Genomic DNA, 21378 nt, shown 5'->3' with positions numbered 1-21378 from the left:
ATTTCCGCACATCTATCCGACATCCGTCCTTCCTCAGTTTGAATTTATGCCCTCTGAGGTGATTATTCTGAGCAAGAGGAAGAATCCCATTGGCATTGAGCATGCTCAAACCATTCAAAGCCTTGTACACCTCTATCAGATCACCTCGCTGGTGCCTAGTCTCCAGACTCTGTAATTTGCAAAACTTAAGCCCTTCTTCGTAAGAGCAACCCTTTGTTCCATTCACTAATCTTGTTGCCCTTCTCTGTACCCGTTTCAGCAGCTCTACATCCTTCTTGAAATGAGGCGTCCAGACCTTTATACAGTACTCAAGATGTGGCCTAACCATTGCCTTATACAAGGGAATAATCACCTCCTTATCCCTGCTAGAAAAATTCCTGTATATCATTGACAAGACACCATGAGCTACTCTTGCAGACTGTCTGCACTGCCCAGAAAACTTCATATTTGTCTGCACAATTACCCCCAGGTCCTTTTCATTCTCTACCACTGTCAGAGTTGATACGTTACTCTGGGATTACTGCTTCCCATATGTAGTACTTTACATTGGTCAATGCTAAACTTCATTTGCCACCTCTCAGCCCATCTGCTCAACTTTTCTAGATCTTATTGCAGCAGTGTACTGTCATTAGTGTCATTAACAACCCTGCTAACCTTCGTATTTTCTGCAAACTTAGACATTAAGCCTGATATACCATCATGAATATCATTTATAAATACAGAAAACAACAATGGACCCAACACTGAACCTTGAGGGACTCCACTAATAACACTAATAAACTTGTTTTACTGTTTGTGGAAGACCGTCATCTCAGGACAAAGTAAGCATAAAAAAGGTCTACTTATAAAGTTAGCATTAGCATTAGTAGAGGCATATGATGCAAGAAAGCAAGCTTATTCAGCATCAGCCAAAAAAAAAAAAAAAAACACACCACTCCCATTTCACCCCTCCGTTCGTTCGAAATACCTGTCCAGTTGAGCCTTAAATTTGTTTAGGCTATCAACTTCAACAACAAATGATGGAATTCGGTTCCACCAACCAACCACTGGCTGGCCAAAGGCAAATTTCTGCACATCTATCCATCATCCGTCCTTCCTCAATTTGAATTTATGCCCTCTGAGGTGATTATTCTGAGCAAGAGGAAGAATCCCATTGGCATTGAGCATGCTCAAACCATTCAAAGCCTTGTACACCTCTATCAGATCACCTCGCTGGTGCCTAGTCTCCAGACTCTGTAATTTACAAAACTTAAGCCCTTCTTCGTAAGAGCAACCCTTTGTTCCATTCACTAATCTTGTTGCCCTTCTCTGTACCCGTTCCAGCAGCTCTACATCCTTCTTGAAATGAGGCTTCCAGACCTTTATACAATACTCAAGATGTGGCCTAACCATTGCCTTATACAAGGGAATAATCACCTCCTTATCCCTGCTAGAAAAATTCCTATATATCATTGACAAGACACCATGAGCTACTCTTGTAGCTCGTCTGCACTGCTCAGAGAACTTCATATCTGCCTGCACAATTACCCCCAGGTCCTTTTCATTCTCCACCACTGTCAGTGTAGTACCGCAGAGTTGATACGTTGCTCTGGGGTTACTGTTTCCCATATGTAGTACTTTACATTTGTCAATGTTAAACTTCATTTGTCACCTCTCAGCCCATCTGTTCAACCTTTCCAGATCCTGTTGCAGCAGCATAGCATCAGTAGTGTCCTTAACAACCCTGCCAATCTTTGTATCATCTGCAAACTTGGACATTAAACTTGATATACCATCATCAATATCATTCATAAACACCGAAAACAACAACGGACCCAACACTGAACCCTGAGGAACTCCACTAATAACATTAGTCCATGTTGAGCAGTGTCCATTGATTACCACTCTCTGTCTTCTGCCACTCAACCATCCCCTTATCCATAGCAGCAATTTGCCTCCAATTCCACACTGCTCCAATTTGTGCAGCAGTCTTCCATGTGCAACAGTATCAAAAGCCTTTCTCAGATCCAAATATATAATATCAAAGTTATTCCCTGCATCCAGTTCTTTTGTGACTACATCATAGTATCCAATCAAATTGGTCAGGCAAGACCTGCCCTTAACAAAACCATGCTGCGTCTGAGCTATAACTGAATTCTTGTCTAGATGATCCTGCAGTGCTTCTTTAACCAGTGCCTCCATTAATTTTCCTGGAACAGAAGTTAAACTTACAGGTCTATAATTACTTGTGTCAGCCTTTGATCCTCCTTTGTGAATTGGGGTTACATTTGCACATCTCCAGTCTATGGGTACCTCCCCTGAGTCCAAAGAAGCTCTCATAATTATGGCTAGGGGTTTGCTTACTTCCTTTGCTGCCTCCTTTAATATAACTGGATAGATACCATCCACCCCAGGTGCCTTTTTTATGTTTATCATCAACAATCTCTCCTCCACTTTCCTCTCGGTTATTACAAAATCATCTAGCTCACTGCCAATGTCTACTTTACCTACATCATTCTCCTTCCTGAATAACTCCTCATGCGTGAATGTAGATGCAAAATACTCGTTTAGATTGTTAGCCACCTGAGCAGGATCCTCAACTGTTGAACCATCAATATCCAGTGGACCAATCTGATTCATCCCTTTCCTTCTTGAGTTTAAATAGGTAAAGAACTCTTTTCTGTTTTTCTTTGCATCCTTTGCCAAAGATTTTTCGTAGTCTGCCTTTGCCTGCCTAATCTCCTTTGTGACTTGGTTACAGACCACAAAGGATCTGGAAGTTCCACAAAGGATCTGGAAATGTCAAGCATTTAACTTTGTTTAGTACAGAGATAACTCAGTTTGATATACATAATAAAAGATCATGCCTGACACCAATTTGAATAGCTGTTGTGAGGCTTTTGATATTGTTACACACGAATGATTTTTCTATAAATCGAAGCAGTGGCATTAGAGACAAGTTACTACCTTGAATAAAGAGATGGTTAAGTTGTAAAATATTGAGAATAGGTATAAATTGTCACTGCTTTTAATGGGCTAATGTTATGGGTGAAGTACTACAGTGTTAGGCTCACCTGCTGTTTCTAATATTTATTAATGATATTGATGTTAGTGTATCAATGTCTAAGTTTGTTGATGATACAAAGGTGTGTAATGAAATTAATCACAGTATGCTACCTCAAAAAGATCTAGATAAATTAGATGAGCTGGAAAATGGCAGTTGAGGTTTAATATTGATAAATTAGTAATTTCAGAAAAATAAATAAATAAAATAAATGATCTTTATTCCCATCATGGCAAATTGCCAGGGGTTTACAAAGTAAATCGATTAATGTAAAAATGATATATGTAGAAAAATAGTATATAAGAAAAACAAAGATAAACAAAATAACATATCCTGTAATGGCAGGAAGGTACAACATAATGAATTTGTGTACTGGGGGACTTAATAGTCCTATGGAGTGCTGTGACAGGTGTGGGTAGTTTGGCCTGAGATTATTGTGGGCTATCCTTCATATCTCTGAGCAGTACAGGTAGGCTGTAAAGCAGCTCATGGAGTTCTGTAAGTGATATATAGAAACTAGGGACAAAGAGGTGATGATTATCTGATTGTATAAAGTAATGGCTAGGTTACACATTGAATACTGCATGCAGGTTTGAAATCTCATTTTAGAAAAAACATAGATCTGTTTTAAAGGGTGCAGAGAAGAATAGTAAGATTAGTTGTAGACACAAACATGGTATTCATATAAAAAATGAGAAGGGGTTCTGTAAATTTTACCACCTGGGAACTGGGGATTTGTATAGTGACTGCTTGGAATGTTTACTGGCTTTTAAAAGCAAGTAAACTAAATGATGCATGCACGCATACGCATGCTCACACACACACGCAACACCCACCCACCCACGCACGCACGCACACGCGCGCACACCACACGCACACACACACACACACACACACCTCTGTTAGGATTACAAGGGAGATTACAATTGATCTCCAGTAAATGCTTCACAATTTCATAATCTTCCTTGGTATGATGAAATGAGTGAGTTGCAGGCATCATTAGAAACTTATTCTTGTTGTGCAGCAAAGAAATCTTTAGACTTCTTGTTGAGCTATGTGAACAAATGCTCTCTTTCAAACTGAGATCAGTGCAAGTTTCTCTGCTTTTTTCTCTAGGCAGTTGTCACACAACAAGGATCAAATAAATGTCCCTTTTAGATGAGGTGTATAGAGCTGTGAATCAAATTTGGTGTGACCTGTGTCTTTGATGAAGTCATCAAATTGCTATTAGTATTAACCATTTTTTTTGCGCTCCTGCTAATTAGATAAATGTGGAGATTTGCTTGGGCATATTTTCATTGAAATCTGTCCTACCCACCGGATGAGCTTTCCACCTTTGAAGTCTCTTCAAAGTAGACTGGAAATTGATAAATCTATACTGTAGGGTAATCAGGCAATGGAGATTGTGGTGTCCTTGTGTACATAATATTTCTTCTGTTTAATTAACTTGAGAAGGACATTATGTGAAGTTACTATTAAGTGGGTTTAGTGAAGACACTTTACCATGTGAAGTATTAAATTAGTTATTAGAATGAGAGAATAATTATTACAATAAACTCAAATGATCCCACAGACCAAATCAATTGGCTACTTTTCGGATTTATGTGTTGAAATCCATTGTAAGACTTGGATTTTTTGATTTAGGATAAGTTTAAAATTTCCTTTACTGATTTTTCTTTTCCTTCCAAATATCATGACTATAGCAGTCCACTTATAGAATTGCTCAGTACCCCTAAATTATGAAAGGAACAGAAAAATCAGTACAAAATTTTTTATTACACTATATTATTTGTTTGCACAGAAATTCGTAAAAGGTTCTTTTATGTGAAAGTATGTTGTCTAATGTAGAGATTTCTCTTGTAAAATTCTATTTTGTAATGTGAAAATTTCAGTTACTAATGAAGATTTTAATTTCATTATCATAATAGTATTAACTAATGCTACACCACAATGCTGTTAAGTGCATCAGACTAGGTCACAGACTAGATCACAGGACTAAGTTCCAGTAAATGAGCAGCTCTGTGTAGCCACTGTTCTGAAAGGAGAAGCTGTATACCATCTGGTTTCTCCTACTGTGAGACGTATTTTAGCTTATTAATGTCTCCTTAGGGAGGAGATAGAGAAATCTTTCCTCATTGTCAAAATCTTGCAGTGTGTTCATAACAGATAGCCTCAGCCAGTGACATTTACTGCAATGTATAGTAAAATTAAGTTCAAGAGTAAAGACTAATGAAAGTATTCTCTCCAGTAGTCATGTGCCCTTTCATAAACTTTGTTAGTCTTATAGGGTTCTATTCATAGGGCTACCCAAAAATTAGAAGCTTATAGTACAGTTGTATGTATTAATTTTTTTTTTTTTTTTTCTGGCAAATATTACTTCAAACACTAAGATTGCACCATATTTATTCATCATGTCAGTATATTTTTAAAAATATAAATGAAAAAAATGTTTTTTTAAATTTAAATTTTAGAAGTTTATTGAAATCTGTTTTTTCATTAATATTTCTGATATAAATTTAAGTGAAAGTTAATGACAGTCTAAAAGTTGCAGTTTTTGACCTTTTATCAGAATAATTTGATATACTAGTATTAAATTAAAGTAAGCCTGTAGAATTGAATTTGGACTTACAGTGCTGCAATAATATAGTTGCATATAATATATAGCTTAATATAATATAGCTGCATATATCTCACAGGAAATATATAATTATTTAAAAAATACCAAAACAGTCACTTAGATCATAAATTAATTGGAACAGAAAATAGGCCAATCCAAAAATTTATCTTGATACCCTTAATGGGTATCCAGATATATGCAAAGAGAAGCAGGCAGCACTATTGTCACTTGCTGCTTGCTTCTCTTTGCATATAACTGAATATTTTTTTGTTAGCCAGCCATTCCTTAGATTGTCATTGAAGTACTAAAAGTTTGAAAGTGGAAGGCTATGGTTTTTGTGCAAGGAAGAAGGATTGTCCAAGAAAGCAAGCTTATACGGCATTAGCTAAGAAAAAAAAAAAAAAAACCCTTTCCACATCATGTGTTCAACCACTCTAATAATTTGTCTAGTTGCTCCTTAAATTTATTCAAACTGCACTTCTGCAGCACCATACTGAAGTTTGTTTCTACAATCAATTCCCTACTGGCTGAAAGCAAATTTCCATATATCTGTTCTCCAACCATCCTTCCTCAATTTAAATTTATGCTCTCTTGTGTGTGTGTGTGTGTGTGTGTGTGTGTGTGTGTGTGTGTGTGTGTGTGTGTGTGTGTGTGTGTGTGTGTGTGTGTGTGTGTGTTGTATGAGCAAGAGGAAGGATGCCATCAGCATCCAGCTCTTCTCACAGGTGCCTAGTTTCCAGACACTGCAATTTGCAGAACTAAAGTCTTTTTTGGTAAGAATGCAATTTTTTCCCTCTCACTAATCTTGTTGATCTTCTCTGCACCCATTCCAACAGATCAACATCCTTCCTAAAATAAGGCTTCAAGATTTGTATGCAGTTCTCAAGGAAGTGGCCAAACCATTGTTTTGAGACTAGGACAACTCAGAGAATTCTACTTGCTGACAGAATTCTCTGAGTTGTTCTAGCAGCCTGTCTGTCTGTCAGAGCACTTCAAGTGAGACTGTGAATTTATTCCAGGCCTTTTTTTGTTTTCCACCATCCTGGGTGTGGTACCACACAATTGATATGCTATTCTGGGATTGCTGTACCCATATGCAGTACCTTGCATTAGTCATATTAAACTTCAGTTGTCACTTCTGAACCAATCTGCCTAATTTTTATAGACCTTATGGAAGTAGAATACTCTGATTACTGTGGATCAGTCATCACCCTTCCAACCTTTGTATCACCTTCAAATTTATACATTATGATATACCTTCATCAGTATTATTAATAAATATTGAAAAGAACAATGGGCCCAGTAGTGAAACTGGGGACTGCACCAATAACATTAATCAAAGAAGAGCAGTGCCCATTGATACACACACTTTGTTTTATCCCACTCAACTACCTCTTCCCGCATTACCCTGAGAAAGAGAGAGTCAAAAGTAGAAGGGAATCACCAAGAAGAGAAGAATGATGATATCCAGCTCAGGACCCATGTGCCAAGCCCATACTCACCAGATGTGAGCTCCTGGGGATAACCCGGAAAGCAGGGAAGAGATTGACTGACCTTGTTGAACAAAAGAAGTAGGTGATTAAGAACTTGTGGGATTACTTCCAAGAAAACACAGCACCAATCTACAAAGCAATAAGAAAGGTAGGCAAATGGCACACAACACTCAATCTTAACAAGAAGACCCCCCACTTATACAGACAAGAAAGAAAGACAGAAAGATGGGTGAAGAAAGCATTCCATAGCAGACTACTACAATGATCTTCATATCAAGACTGCATAGATAAGTGGCTTCCAACACATGGCTCATGAATGGGAAGCTCTTCCCCGAGACTGAAGGATTTATCCAAGGCAAGGTAATTAACACCAGGAACTAAGGAAATACATTGCTAAGGACCCCATAGTGATGACTCATGTCGATGATGCCACCTGGCCACAGAAACAATCCAGCACGTCATTACGGAATGTGGCACAGAATGTGGCTATATGTCATTACGGAATGTGGCTCTCAGACACAACCACGTAGTTAAGATAATTCATCAGCAGCTAGCTCAAAAACACCAGTTGATCAAAGAAAGTATACCATATTACAAGTACAAACCTCAGGTCATACTAGAGATCCCTACTCACAAACTAGACTAGGACCATGCCCTAATAATGGAGAAAACGATCTTAACAACAGACCAGGCATAACCCTCATTGACAAGAATGAAATGGCTATACCTGATCAACATAACAGTGCTCAACACTAGCAACTTCCAGAAAATCTATGAGGAAAAGATCAGGAAGTCAAAGAAATATAGCATATGGAACAAGTAATGACCATCCCAATCGCCGTTCAGCCGTCAGTATGGTGCCAAATACCCTATACAAGAACGTAGCAACAATAGGCCTCCTAGAGAATACCTATAAGAAACTCTAGAAATTTGCAATCCTGAACACCTGTAGGATAGTCAGAGAGTTTCTTGACCAACAATAATAGCCAGACATAACAACCACTTGGTACCAGTACCTGTCATGGGTGGAATCCCCATCAAGGAAATATAATAATAATAAGATAAAAATAAAAAAGAATAATAATAATAGTAATAGTCAACAGCATTAACAAAAGAATAAAGTAATAATAATAAAAACAATCAAAAGTAATAAAAATGTAAAGGAAGATCAAAAGTAGTCAAAAAAATAGAGAAATTATGTAATTTCCTCCTCATATAGGTAACTATTTAGTTGACCTTTGAATTTCTTCAGACCCAGTAATCAATAACTTGCTGGCTAAAAAAAAACTTATTCAGTCCAGTCTGAACCTCTTTTCTTGTATTATTAAATTTTTCCAGTCCTAGTTCTGGAATCCTTTGTAACAGCAAAAATTTTGCCTTCATTCATTTTACTATCCCTTCTCAAAGCCTTAGAGACTTCAGTCAGGTCCACTGTAAGGTGCCTGGTTGCCAAGCTCTGTAGCTCACATGATTGAAGTCTTTCCTCATGCAGATCTCACCATATTGGTTTCCTGTATTTGGACCCTGTAAAGATGTGCAATACCTTTTTTCAAGTGAGATCTCCATACTCAGACATAGCTCCCCAAGGATGAAACAGTAAGGATGAACAAATCAAAATGAAAGACCCTGCTTATTATTTTATTTGTTAAAAAAGGTGTTGCCCACTGATAATTCATTCCTGAAGCACAAAATGTTAATCAGAAATTTTACTTTTGATTTGTAAAAATGGTTTGGAAATGGTGTGAATTGTGACATACAAGTGGATGTTGCATAACCACGCTACACTGGTTTACTATATTGATTTTCATCTGGTTTTCTCTCAGAAATTGTTGCCTCAACAGTTTATGAGAAAAAACCAGATACTTCGGTGGTACATCTTTCCTCCTCCTCCTCTTCCAGCTTGGCTCCATCTGAGCTCTTTATATTTCCAAGTGTCAAAACTTTGCCAAAAGGAAATTCATTTTGAGACTCTGAAGGAAGTTCAGCTGTCAGTACCATTAAACAAGTTAGAGAAAGGCTTCTAGTCATGGAAGAACAGAATGACTTATGTAGAGCAGCCTAATGGAACTACTTTGATGTGGATAGAAGCAAGTAATTGGTAAGTTCAATTTTAACTTAGTCATAAATAATTCCTTGAATTCTTTAGTTGTACATTGTACATATGGAGCTCTTTGTAGGAGAAAGTATTTCCAAGAAGCCCAAGCAAAGTTGAACAACTTAAGTATATTGTAATTGAAGAAAATAAGGTCTATTCTCTAATCCCAGATTTATTGAAAACACCAGAAGATTTATTGGAGAAGGTTGTTGAAAACACTTACTGTTTTCAGTAACCTTTCAATTTCAGGAAGGTTGTGGAAAGAGGTGGTGACTATTTTAAGCATATACTACACAGTTAAAAACTTCATAAGATTTTAATTTATTTTTATAGATAACATTTAAGTAACATCTGAAAATAAACATTAAAAATAATCTCAGATATGAAGTATTTTTTTATACCTCTGCAAAATTATAGTATATTATATTTTGAAAAAATATTTTATAGGAAATATTAATTTATGCAGGTTTTATCATCCACTTTGAAGAAAAGAGCAGGACCGTACCTAAGTATTGTCGAACCTGTTGTTTCTGGGACATTTGGTACCTACAATGAATATTTATTTAAAAAACTCAAAGTTAAAGAGCTCTTATTTGAGGGTTATAAAGTTCAGTACCTCGAAGATATCCTGGGTGGAGCTTCCATTTTTTTGGGAAAACTTCCGACCATCTTGCCAAATAATACATTTGGACTCATGTATGGAGTGAGTTTTATTTATTTTTTTTTTACTTTTAATGGTAATGTAATACTACTATAATAAACTAATGTAAATAGCAGAACTTATGTCTACCTGTTGCTGAATAGGAAAAACAAATTTTGCTATTTAAAAGACGGCTTTTTCCTAATGGTGTCATTAGTCTCATTTTATGAAGTCATTGTAGTACTTCTTGTAAGAGAAGTATGCTGCCAATTATTTGTAAGCTGGTGCCTGTTTTGATGATTATAACTTGATGATTGTCATTGCATAGTAAATTAATATAAATAATAATAAAAAAACTGCATCTATTCACCTATGGAATAGACTACTAGCAAACCAAAGTTTCTTATATTGCTTTTATTTTATTTATTCAGTTTTTGTACAATGGCCATTTTAAAATGGCCTGTTAAAATATGAATGCATGTGAGGAAGACTAAATAAATTATTTACATCAGTCTTTTTTGGCATTTCAAAATTATTTGTATACTATTTTCTAATTAATTATATAATATTGGTGTATAATATTACGTATGTAGTTTAAATTTATGGCATTGTATTGTGGCTGCCTTCACAATGAGATACCAGGTATTGCACTACTTTGAATAAGTAACCCTTCTCTAGTAGAGAAGACTACTCTTATTTATTCTCAGTGGCTACAACCATCCAGACAGCACCATTTTAAAGCTGTTTGTGGAGACGCCTCCATAGCCAGGTGGGAAGGAGCAGCAGTGCGTAGCACACGCTTCTTGATTAGACCAGGGTTCGAGCCCGTCACCACCAAATACGAAGGATGCGGAAAGGTCAGGGAATGACCACCGCATATCCCGGAATAATATGGCCTTAGTTGCTAATGCTCCTAAAAACCAAATAACAAATAACAAGCTGTTTCTATATATGTGGGATAATAACTCTACTATCCACTTGTCCCTATTAGACTTAGAAAAGCAAAAAGTAGAGGGAAAGTTAAAATAAGAGTGGAAGAAGAAAAGAAATGGTGTAGAACAATGAAAGAGACAGTAATTCCTTCAACTCACAACACTCAAAAACTCATAAATTCCTCAAATAGGCAATGCTTCCCCAGTAGGGAAGACTGTTGTTACCTATTCTCGGAAACTCCTTGAATATCAGGACAGCACGGTTTCAAAGCTATTGGCCTATCATTGGTCGGTGGGCAGGTACCCTGGTAATGCAACATGCCATTACAGTTGTGAAGTGATTGCACAACATGAGAGATGCCAAATAGTGTACAGATAATTTATTTAATGATAAAATGCACAAGGCATAATTATATGTGTGTTTTTAAGTAATTAACTATATAATATTGGTGTACATACACCATAGTTTACCCATAAATTTAAACTATGTATGTAGTGTAAAAGGCATCGTTTTAATTGTATCTCATGTTGTGGCTGCCTTCACAAAGAGATACCAAGTATTAGCATTAGCGTTAGTTGAGGCAAAAGGCCTCCGTAGCCGAGTGGTCAGGAGCGGGAGTGCAGTAGCACACAGTCTTTGAGTAAATTAAGACCGGGGTTCAAGCCCCTGACTGCTGAATACGGTCGATCTGCCAACCTGCACTGGACCAGCGTGACAGATTATGGTCCATTTCCCTCAGCATGAATTGTTGAGGCTTCCATCCTGCAGTGGGTTGATAATGGCTGCAATTTACTTTTTTACTTTTAGTTGAGGCATATGATGCAAGAAAGCTTATACAGCATTAGTGAAAAAAAAAAAAAAAAAAAAATCCCTTCCCATTTCACCCAACTGGTCACTCCAAATGTTTGTCTAGTTCAGCCTTAAATTTATTTAAGCTATCAACTTCCACAACAGATGGAAGTCTGTTCCAGCAATCAACTACTTGCTGGCTAAAGGCAAATTTCCACACATGTATTCTGCAACTGCCTTTCCTCAGTTTGAATCTATGCCCCCTCAGGTTCTTAATCTGAGCAAGCAGAAGTGTCCCATCAGCATTTAGTCTGCTAAAACTATTCAAGGCCTTATACACCTCGATCAGATCACCTTGCAGGTGCCTAGTTTCCAGATGCTGCAACTTGCAGAACTTAAGCCTTTCTTCATAAGCACACCCCTTTGTTCCTGTCACCAATCTTGTTGCCCTTCTCTGTACTCATTCTAGCAGCTCTAGATTCTTCCTAAAATGAGGCCTCCAGACCTGTATACAGTACTCAAGGTGTGGTCTGACCATTGCTTTATACAAAGAGATAATCACCTCCTTGTCTCTGCTAGCAAAATTCCTATATATCATTGACAAAACTCCATGACCTGCTCTGGCAGCCCATCTGCACTGCTCAGAGAGCTTCATATCTAACTGCACAATTAGTCTTTTCATTTCCCTCCCCCCTTCCCTGAGTGTAGTACCACACAGTTGGTATGTTTCTCTTGGATTACTGCTACCCATATGGAGTACTTTGCAATTGTCAATGTTAAATTTCGGTTGCCACTTCTCAGCGCATCTGCCTAACTTTTCTAGCATATACTAGAAAAGTTGCAGTAGCTTTCTGTCTTTACTGCCATTATCAACCCTGCCAACCTATGTATCATCTGCAAACTTGGACATTAAGCCTGATATACCTTCATCGATATCATTGATAAATACACAAAACAACAATGGGCACAGCACCGAACCCTGAGGGACTCTGCTAATAACATTAGTCCACATAGAACAGTGTCCATTTATTACCATTCTCTGCCGTCTCCCACTCAACCATCCCTTTATCCATTGCAGTAACTTGCCCTTAATGGCATTCCGCTCCAATTTGTACAGCAGTCTTCCATGTGCAACATATGTTGCACATGGAAGACTACATCAAATTCATCAAATGGAAGTACATCAAAAATTCATGGAAGTACATCAAATTCATCAACAGTAGTTGATGAATTTGAGGTATTGCTCAAAACATCAAAGGCAGATATTGTTGGGATATCAGAGACGTGGTGTCACACAGATATAAGTAATGCGGAACTGGAATTTGGGGAATACAATGTGTATAGAAAGGATAGACAGGACAGGAGGGGAGGAGGGGTTATGCTATTAATTAAGAAACACATAAAGTCCAAGGAAGTGAAGCCAGTCGACATCGATGGACAGGGCAGTGCCGAATCAGTTTGGTGTGACATAAGCATAGGGAAATCAAAATTGAGAGTAGGAGTGTGCTATAGGCCTAATGACTCTGATGAGTATAATAAGATATTGTACAGGGAAATAGAGTGGGCCAGTAAATCAGAGAGTCTTATAATGGGGGATTTTAATTTCCCAGATATTGACTGGAATTTGTGGGTTGGTCACTCGCACACTAGCAAGGCTTTTGTGGATTTATTGGATGATTGTTTTCTACACCAGCATGTTCGTGAGGCAACAAGAGGGAGCAATACTCTTGATCTGATTATCAGTAGTGACTCTTCATGCATTAAGAACCTGCAGATAAATGAACCACTAGGTGGCAGTGATCACAGTGTGTTGAAGTGGGATTTACTCAAGGAGGTAACTACCATCAGAGGTAAAGGGAAGGGTTTTTGTTTTCGTAAAGGCGACTATGATGGTCTGAGACAGTATTTAAATTCTATACAGTGGGACCAACTGATGATGTTACCAACAGCAAACTCAAAATGGGAAGCATTCAAGGAACTAATCTTGGAGGCTACCAGGCTTTACATACCAACTAAGAAATATTGTTCAAGGTTTAGGCCTAAATGGTTGTCAGATGAACTAATGAGACATGTGGCAGAGAAGAAAAATGCATGGGATACATATAAATTAATGGGTGACATTGAAGCCTATGATAGATATAAGTTGGTCTGTAACCAAGTCACAAAGGAGATTAGGCAGGCAAAGGCAGACTACGAAAAATCCTTGGCAAAGGATGCAAAGAAAAACAGAAAAGAGTTCTTTACATACTTGAACTCGAGAAGGAAAGGGATGAATCAGATTGGTCCACTGGATATTGATGGTTCAACAGTTGAGGATCCTGCTCAGGTGGCTAACAATCTAAACGAGTATTTTGCATCTACATTCACGCATGAGGAGTTATTCAGGAAGGAGAATGATGTAGGTAAAGTAAACATTGGCAGTGAGCTGGATGATTTTGTAATAACTGAGAGGAAAGTGGAGGAGAGATTGTTGAGGATAAACATAAAAAAGGCACCTGGGGTGGATGGGATCTATCCAGTTATATTAAAGGAGGCAGCAAAGGAAGTATGCAAACCCCTAGCCATAATTATGAGAGCTTCTTTGGACTCAGGGGAGGTACCCATAGACTGGAGATGTGCAAATGTAACCCCAATTCACAAAGGAGGATCAAAGGCTGACACAAGTAATTATAGACCTGTTAGTTTAACTTCTGTTCCAGGTAAATTAATGGAGGCACTGGTTAAAGAAGCACTGCAGGATCATCTAGACAAGAATTCAGTTATAGCTCAGACGCAGCATGGTTTTGTTAAGGGCAGGTCTTGCCTGACCAATTTGATTGGATACTATGATGTAGTCACAAAAGAACTGGATGCAGGGAATAACTTTGATATTATATATTTGGATCTTAGAAAGGCTTTTGATACTGTTGCACATGGAAGACTGCTGCACAAATTGGAGCAGTGTGGCATTGGAGGCAAATTGCTGCTATGGATAAGGGGATGGTTGAGGGTTGAGTGGCAGAAGACAGAGAGTGGTAATCAATGGACACTGCTCAACGTGGACTAATGTTATTAGTGGAGTTCCTCAAGGTTCAGTGTTGGGTCCGTTGTTGTTTTCGGTGTTTATGAATGATATTGATGATGGGATATCAAGTTTAATGTCCAAGTTTGCAGATGATACAAAGGTTGGCAGGGTCGTCAAGGACACTACTGACGCTATGCTGCTGCAACAGGATCTGGAAAGGTTGAACAGATGGGCTGAGAGGTGGCAAATGAAGTTTAACATTGACAAATGTAAAGTACTGCATATGGGAAACAGTAACCCCAGAGCAACGTATCAACTCTGCGGTACCACACTGACAGTGGTGGAGAATGAAAAGGACCTGGGGGTAATTGTGCAGGGAGATATGAAGTTCTCTGAGCAGTGCAGACGAGCTGCAAGAGTAGCTCATGGTGTCTTGTCAATGATATACAGGAATTTTTCTAGCAGGGATAAGGAGGTGATTATTCCCTTGTATAAGGCAATGGTTAGGCCACATCTTGAGTACTGTATACAGGTCTGGAGGCCTCATTTCAAGAAGGATGTAGAGCTGCTGGAACGGGTACAGAGAAGGGCAACAAGATTAGTAAATGGAACAAAGGGTTGCTCTTACGAAGAAAGGCTTAAGTTTTGCAAATTACAGAGTCTGGAGACTAGGCACCGGCGAGGTGATCTGATAGAGGTGTATAAGGCCTTGAATGGTTTGAGCATGCTCAATGCCAATGGGATTCTTCATCTTTCTCAGAATAATCACCTCAGAGGGCATAAATTCAAATTGAGGAAGGACGGATGTCGGATAGATGTGCGGAAATTTGCCTTTGGCCAGCGGGTGGTTGGTTGGTGGAACCGACTTCCATCACTTGTTGTTGAGGTTGATAGCCTAAACAAATTTAAGGCTCAACTGGACAGGTATTTCGAACGAACGGAGGGGTGAAATGGGAGAGGGTTTTTTTTTTTTTTTTTTTGGCTGATGCTGAATAAGCTTGCTTTCTTGCATCATATGCCTCTACTAATGCTAATGCTAATGCTAATGTATCAGAAGCTTTACTGAAATCCAAGTATATGATATCAAAATAATTTTTTGCATCCAGTTGCTTTGTGTCTACATCATAGTATCTAATCATATTTGTCAGACAAGACTTCCCCTTAAAAAACCCATGCTGTGTCCCAACTATTACTGCTGTCTTGTCTAGGTGATCCTGTATCACCTCTTTAACCAGTGATTCCATTATTTTCCCTAGAACAGAAATTAAACTAACAGATCTATAATTATTTGTGTCACCCTTTGAACCCCCTTTGTGAATTGGGGATAGATACATTTGCACAAGTTTTTTAAACATTTGCAGATCTACAGTCCATGGGGGACCTTCCCTGACTTTAAGGATGCTCTCATAATTATGGGTAAAGGTTTGCATACTTCCCTTGCTGCCTCCTTCATTATAACTGGATAGATTCCCTCTGCCCCAGGTGCCTTTTTTATGTTTAACTTCAACAATTTCTCCTCCACTTTGCTCTCAGTTATTACAAAATCATTTAGCTCCCTGTTAGAATTTGATAAACTTCTGGAATTCCTCTCATTGAATAACTCCTCATGTGTGAATGTAGATGCAAAATACTCATTCGGTTTATCAGCTACTTGAGCCACATCATCAATAGTCAAACCATCTGTATTAAGTGGACCAATGTGATTCATCCCCTTCCTTCTAGAGTTTATGTAAGTAAAGAACTGTTTGCTATTTTTCTTTGTATTCTTTGTGAAAGATTTCTTGTAATCTGCCTTTGCCTGCCTAGCCTCCTTTGTGACTTGATTACAGGCAAGCTTATACCTGCCGTAGGCTTCTGTGTCGCCTGATAATTTATATGCATCCCATGCATTTTTCTTCTCTGCCACGAGCCTCATTAATTCATCCGACATCTATTTAGGCCTAAACCTTGAACAGTATTTCTTAGTTGGTATGAAAAGCATGGTAGCCTCCAAGTTTAAGTCCCTGAAGTGTTCCTATTTAGAATTCACTGTTGGTAACACCATCAGTTGATCCCACCATATAGAATTTAAAAACTGTTTGAGACCACTGTAGTCACCTTTATGAAAACAAAAACCCTTCCCTTTACCCTTGATGGTAGTTATATCTTTAAGCAAATCCCACATCAGTACACTGTGATCACTGTGATCACTGTCGTGTAGTGGTTCCTTTATCTGCAAATTCTTAATGCATGAATAATCACTGCTGATAATCAGATCAAGGTTATTACTCTCTCTGGTTGCCTCTCAAACATGCTGCCTTAGAAGATACCCTTCTCTAGTAGAGAAGACTACTGTTATTTATTCTCAGTGGATACCGCCACCCAGATGGCACCATTTCAAAGCTGTTGGCCTATCATCGGTGGGTGGGCAGGTACCCTGGTAATGCAGCATGCCATCACAGTTGCGAAGTGATTGCACAATATGAGAGATGCCAAATGGTGTAGAGATAATGTATTTAAAGATGAAATGCACAAGGCATAATTATATATGGGTTTTTAAGTAATTAACTATATGATATCGTTGTAGATACACCATAGTTTACCCATAAATTTAAACTATGTATTAGTGTAAAATGCATTGTTTTAATTGTATCTAATATTGTGGCTGCCTTCACAATGAGATACCAGGTATTCGACTACTTTGAATATAGTTAATTACTTAAAAACCCATATATAATTATGCCTTGTGCATTTCATCTTTAAATACATTATCTGTACATCATTTGGCATCTCTCATATTGTGGAATCACTTCGCAACTGTGTTGGCATGTTGCATTATCAGCATACCTACCCACCACCAATGATAGGCCAACAACTTTGAAACAGTGTCTTCTGAGTGGTGGTATCCACTGAGAATAAATAACAGTAGTCTTCTCTACTAGAGAAGGGTTACTTATTCAAAGTAGTGCAATACCTGGTATGTTGTTGTGAAGGCAGCCACAATATGAAATACAATTAAAACGATGCCTTTTACACTACATACGTAGTTTAAATTTATGGGTAAACTATGGTGTATCTACACCGATATTATATAGTTAATTACTTAAAAACCCATATATAATTATGCCTTGTGTATTTCATCTTTAAATACTATTTTCTAATTGAAATATAACTAAACTTTGTTAAGTGTAATTTCTACATAAATTTCTGTATACATGATCACAAGGAAATATTCTTAAATTACCTTGCAAATAATTGAATTTGTTCCGTTGGCTTTGTTAAATTTTCTTCTTTATAAATTTAGCTTATTTGACTCAACTGAGAAATTGCTTCTCTGACATATTTTAAAAATTTTAATTTCATAGTTTAGAAACAGTTTTATGTGAAGGAAAGGCACTTCACTGCATTCAGAACTGAATACTAGATTTGATTTAATATTAATTAAATGTAAATTTAAAATTTACATTTAATTACTTTGAATCAATGTGTTTCAGGCTCCTCTGCAATGGCATAATAATACAAGGTCTGATCAAAAGGTTCTAAGGCTATTTATTATAAAGAAAGCATCTAAGGTAGTAGATCAAGGCAATGAGTAAGCATAGGGGAGGGGTTATCACATTACTGGTTCAAGCCACTTCTTGCTAACTATACCAGTAATAAGCAGTGAGTGTTCAAGTTCAGACCTGTCTTAGGCCTCTTTCGAATTGTAATGTGTGTAGAAGTGGAATTGCATGTGTACATCATCAAGTTTTTTGTGAGGAATGGAATGGATCTGAAATCTTTCAAATGTTAAGAGAACTGCATTTGGTGGTGCTTGTTTAAGTAAGGCTATTGTTTATCATTGGATCAAATTTTTTCAAAATGGCCAAGAGTCTGTTGAAGATAACCAACTTTCAACTTCAAGCAGTAATAAAATGGCTGATAGAATGAGCAAAAAAAAAAATTACAGTGGACCCCCCGCTTTACGATCGGTTCACTTTACGATCAACTCACTTTTGATGAATTCTCCGTTCACTATATGATATGCAGTAAATGCTGGTTATTGTGATCCCGTTTGCATCTTGAATTTTAATTCTATTAAACGGTGATTCTGGTAAGTGAAAATATGAGGAATATTATCCACAGGCTCTAAAACTAAAGATATAAAGCACAAATTAACACTTTATTACCTTGACAATTAAAAGAATTAAATGTTACGTGAAAATTGGAAGGATATTTTCCACAGGTTAGCAAAATAAATATATATTTATGCTTACTTACATAGTTTAATTACTATTGCAATATGTATATGCTAAATGATATTTCTGTTCACTGACATTTTTTTTTTGTTGTAAATTTTAAAACAGTAAAAAAAGATAAACAATCAATAACAAAGAATATGGCATGTACAAATTGCAGAGTAACAAGTTTAAGAAAATTAAAAAATAGGAATGAAAAGAAGGTTCTGAAAATTTATTTATATTTTTTGTATGATTGCAGAGGAAGGGGAAAAACATTTTGCCATAATAATGACGTAAAAGCTCACAGAATTCCAGCTATCAGTACTATCGCAAATGCAATAAGATCGAGTTTACTACCCATTTATAATTAGATTGCACTAACAGAAAAGCCCAATAAACTGGAAACTGCAAATTGATTTTATTGTTTTATGGTTGTGATATTCCTGGAGGTGACCTCCAGGAATATCACACAGTCATTAAAAATTGGTTCTTATAACCGTTTATATGATAACGATGAAAGTGTAGTATATTGATTTCTGAAATTTTATTCTATAAAGTGGCTGATTCTACTAACCAGTGACCATGTTAGGAGGTGCCTATTTATTTCACTTTATGATGGACTTGGCTTACGATTGTCTCCGACCGGACGTGTGGTCCTTCCTCTCAGCCAATAGCAGCCTTTGTAAACGTGTTGGCCCTATGTTTTGTTTTGCATCCTTTAGTTGAAGTGATTTTTTTTGTGTTATGCTTTAATCAATATATTAGTTTTAGTCAATTTTTTTAACCTGATATGTACAATTTCCATTATAAAAATGACCTTTTAGAGAGATAAATAGCTTAGTTATATAGCAAATATTTCAACTTCTGAGGCTTTGGAGCGAATTATCAAAAAAACATGTTATTGGGTTCACATTACGATATTTTCACGATACGATACTGTCTCTGGAATGGATTAATATCGTAATGTGGGGGTCCACTGTATTCTGACATGTGATTAACTGAGAAATTGCTGATGAACTAGGAATCTCCTTTGGATCATTCCAGGCAATTTTATCTGAAAACTTGGCATCTGTCGAGTGTCAGCAACTATTCCATGATTATTGAATGATAACCAAAATTGTTGGTTCAGTGTTGAGAACTGTGTGAGGAACTGAAATGAAATGGTAGAAATGGATCCTATATCAATCTTGGGACTCTAGTTAGTTGATCTCAAGCATATGGAGCAGGACTTTTCCCTGTGACTTGTTCTTCTGTTAATCATTCATTGTTATTGTTTAAGTTGTGGCCCTGGGATTGAATATGCTATAGATTTTACACTAGGTTCCGCTAATCTATGTGCTACTGCAAGTAAGTTGCCAGAAGCATAAACCACTTATTCAATATGCCATATGCAGTGAAATTTGGCTCTGCCAACATGCCATAAACATTTCATGCTACTAGCATCACTTGACTTTCTCATGGTAATCTTTCTACCTGTTCTAATCTTTAACTATATTTACTAATATGATAATAATAAAAAAACTATATCTAATATCTATAAAATTATGACTTCTGGGGTGACACAGTTGATAAAACCATGGCTTTCAATTTGGCAGTCATATTTCTAATTCATAATAGCAGAAACTGATCCTTGGTGCAGTGGGTTCTTGCTTTCCTGTAGTTGTTATATATTTTCATTGGTTAAAGAGCCTTATGAGGAGTACACAATCTTTCAGTGACAAACACATTGTTTAAACACAGTCCTTTCCATTATAGTCAATACAGTAGTAGTAGTAGTAGTAGTAGTGGCATGTGATGCAAGAAAGCAAGTGTATGAGCTTATGCAGCATCAGCCAAAAAAAAAAAAATCAAAAAAATCACACCATTCTCTCCAAATGGCTGTCCAGTTCCTCCTTAAATTTATTCAACCTATCAACTTCCACAATGACATATGGAAGTTTGTTCCAGCAATTAACCACCCGCTGGCTAAAGGCAAATTTCCACACATCTATTCTACATCTGTCTTTTCTTAATTTGAATTTATGCCCCCTTAGGTTCGTAATCTGAAGAAGTGGAAGGATCCCATCAGAATTCAGCGTGCTCAACCCATTCAAGGCCTTATACACCTCAATCAGATCACCGCGCAGGTGCCTAGTCTCCAGCCACTGCAATTTGCAGAACTTAAGCCTCTCTTGGTAAGAAGATCCCTTCATTCCCCTCACCAATCTTGTTGCCATTCTCTGTACACGCTCAAGTACAGAGCGTGTACATCCTTCTTAAAATGAGGCCTCCAGACCTGTACGCAGTACTCAAGGTGTGGCCTGACCATTGCCTTATACAGAGGGATAATCACCTCCTTTTCCCTGCTAGCAAAATTCCTATATATCATTGACAAAACCCCATGACCTGCCCTGGCAGCCTGTCTGTTTTGCTCAGAAAACTTCATATCTGACTGCACAATTACTCCCAGGTCTTTTTCATTTTCTACCACCTTAAGTTTAGTACCACACAGTTGGTACGTTTCTCTGGGATTACTTCTACCCATATGCAGTACTTTGCATTTGTCAAGGTTAAATGCATTTGTCA

The 21378-nt window shown here is 37.4% G+C and overlaps 1 protein-coding gene across 1 annotated transcript in view; it reads left to right on the top strand.

Moving 5' to 3' along the window:
- Nucleotides 1–21378, top strand: part of LOC150081998 (lysosome membrane protein 2-like) — a 283555-nt gene that overhangs the window by 99891 nt on the left and 162286 nt on the right. Inside the window, exon 4 of the mRNA XM_090379893.1 lies at nucleotides 9715–9951. Coding sequence (XP_090236019.1) covers nucleotides 9715–9951 — 237 coding nt within the window. The remainder of the gene's footprint in view (nucleotides 1–9714; nucleotides 9952–21378) is intronic.

The sequence above is a fragment of the Mastigoproctus giganteus genome, chromosome 8 (genome assembly GCF_048544385.1).
Source record: "Mastigoproctus giganteus isolate SK-2022 chromosome 8, ASM4854438v1, whole genome shotgun sequence".
In the NCBI taxonomy this organism is placed as follows: domain Eukaryota; kingdom Metazoa; phylum Arthropoda; class Arachnida; order Uropygi; family Thelyphonidae; genus Mastigoproctus; species Mastigoproctus giganteus.
The sequence above is the reverse complement of the archived record's forward strand: the minus strand, read 5'-3'. Positions and strand labels throughout refer to the sequence as shown.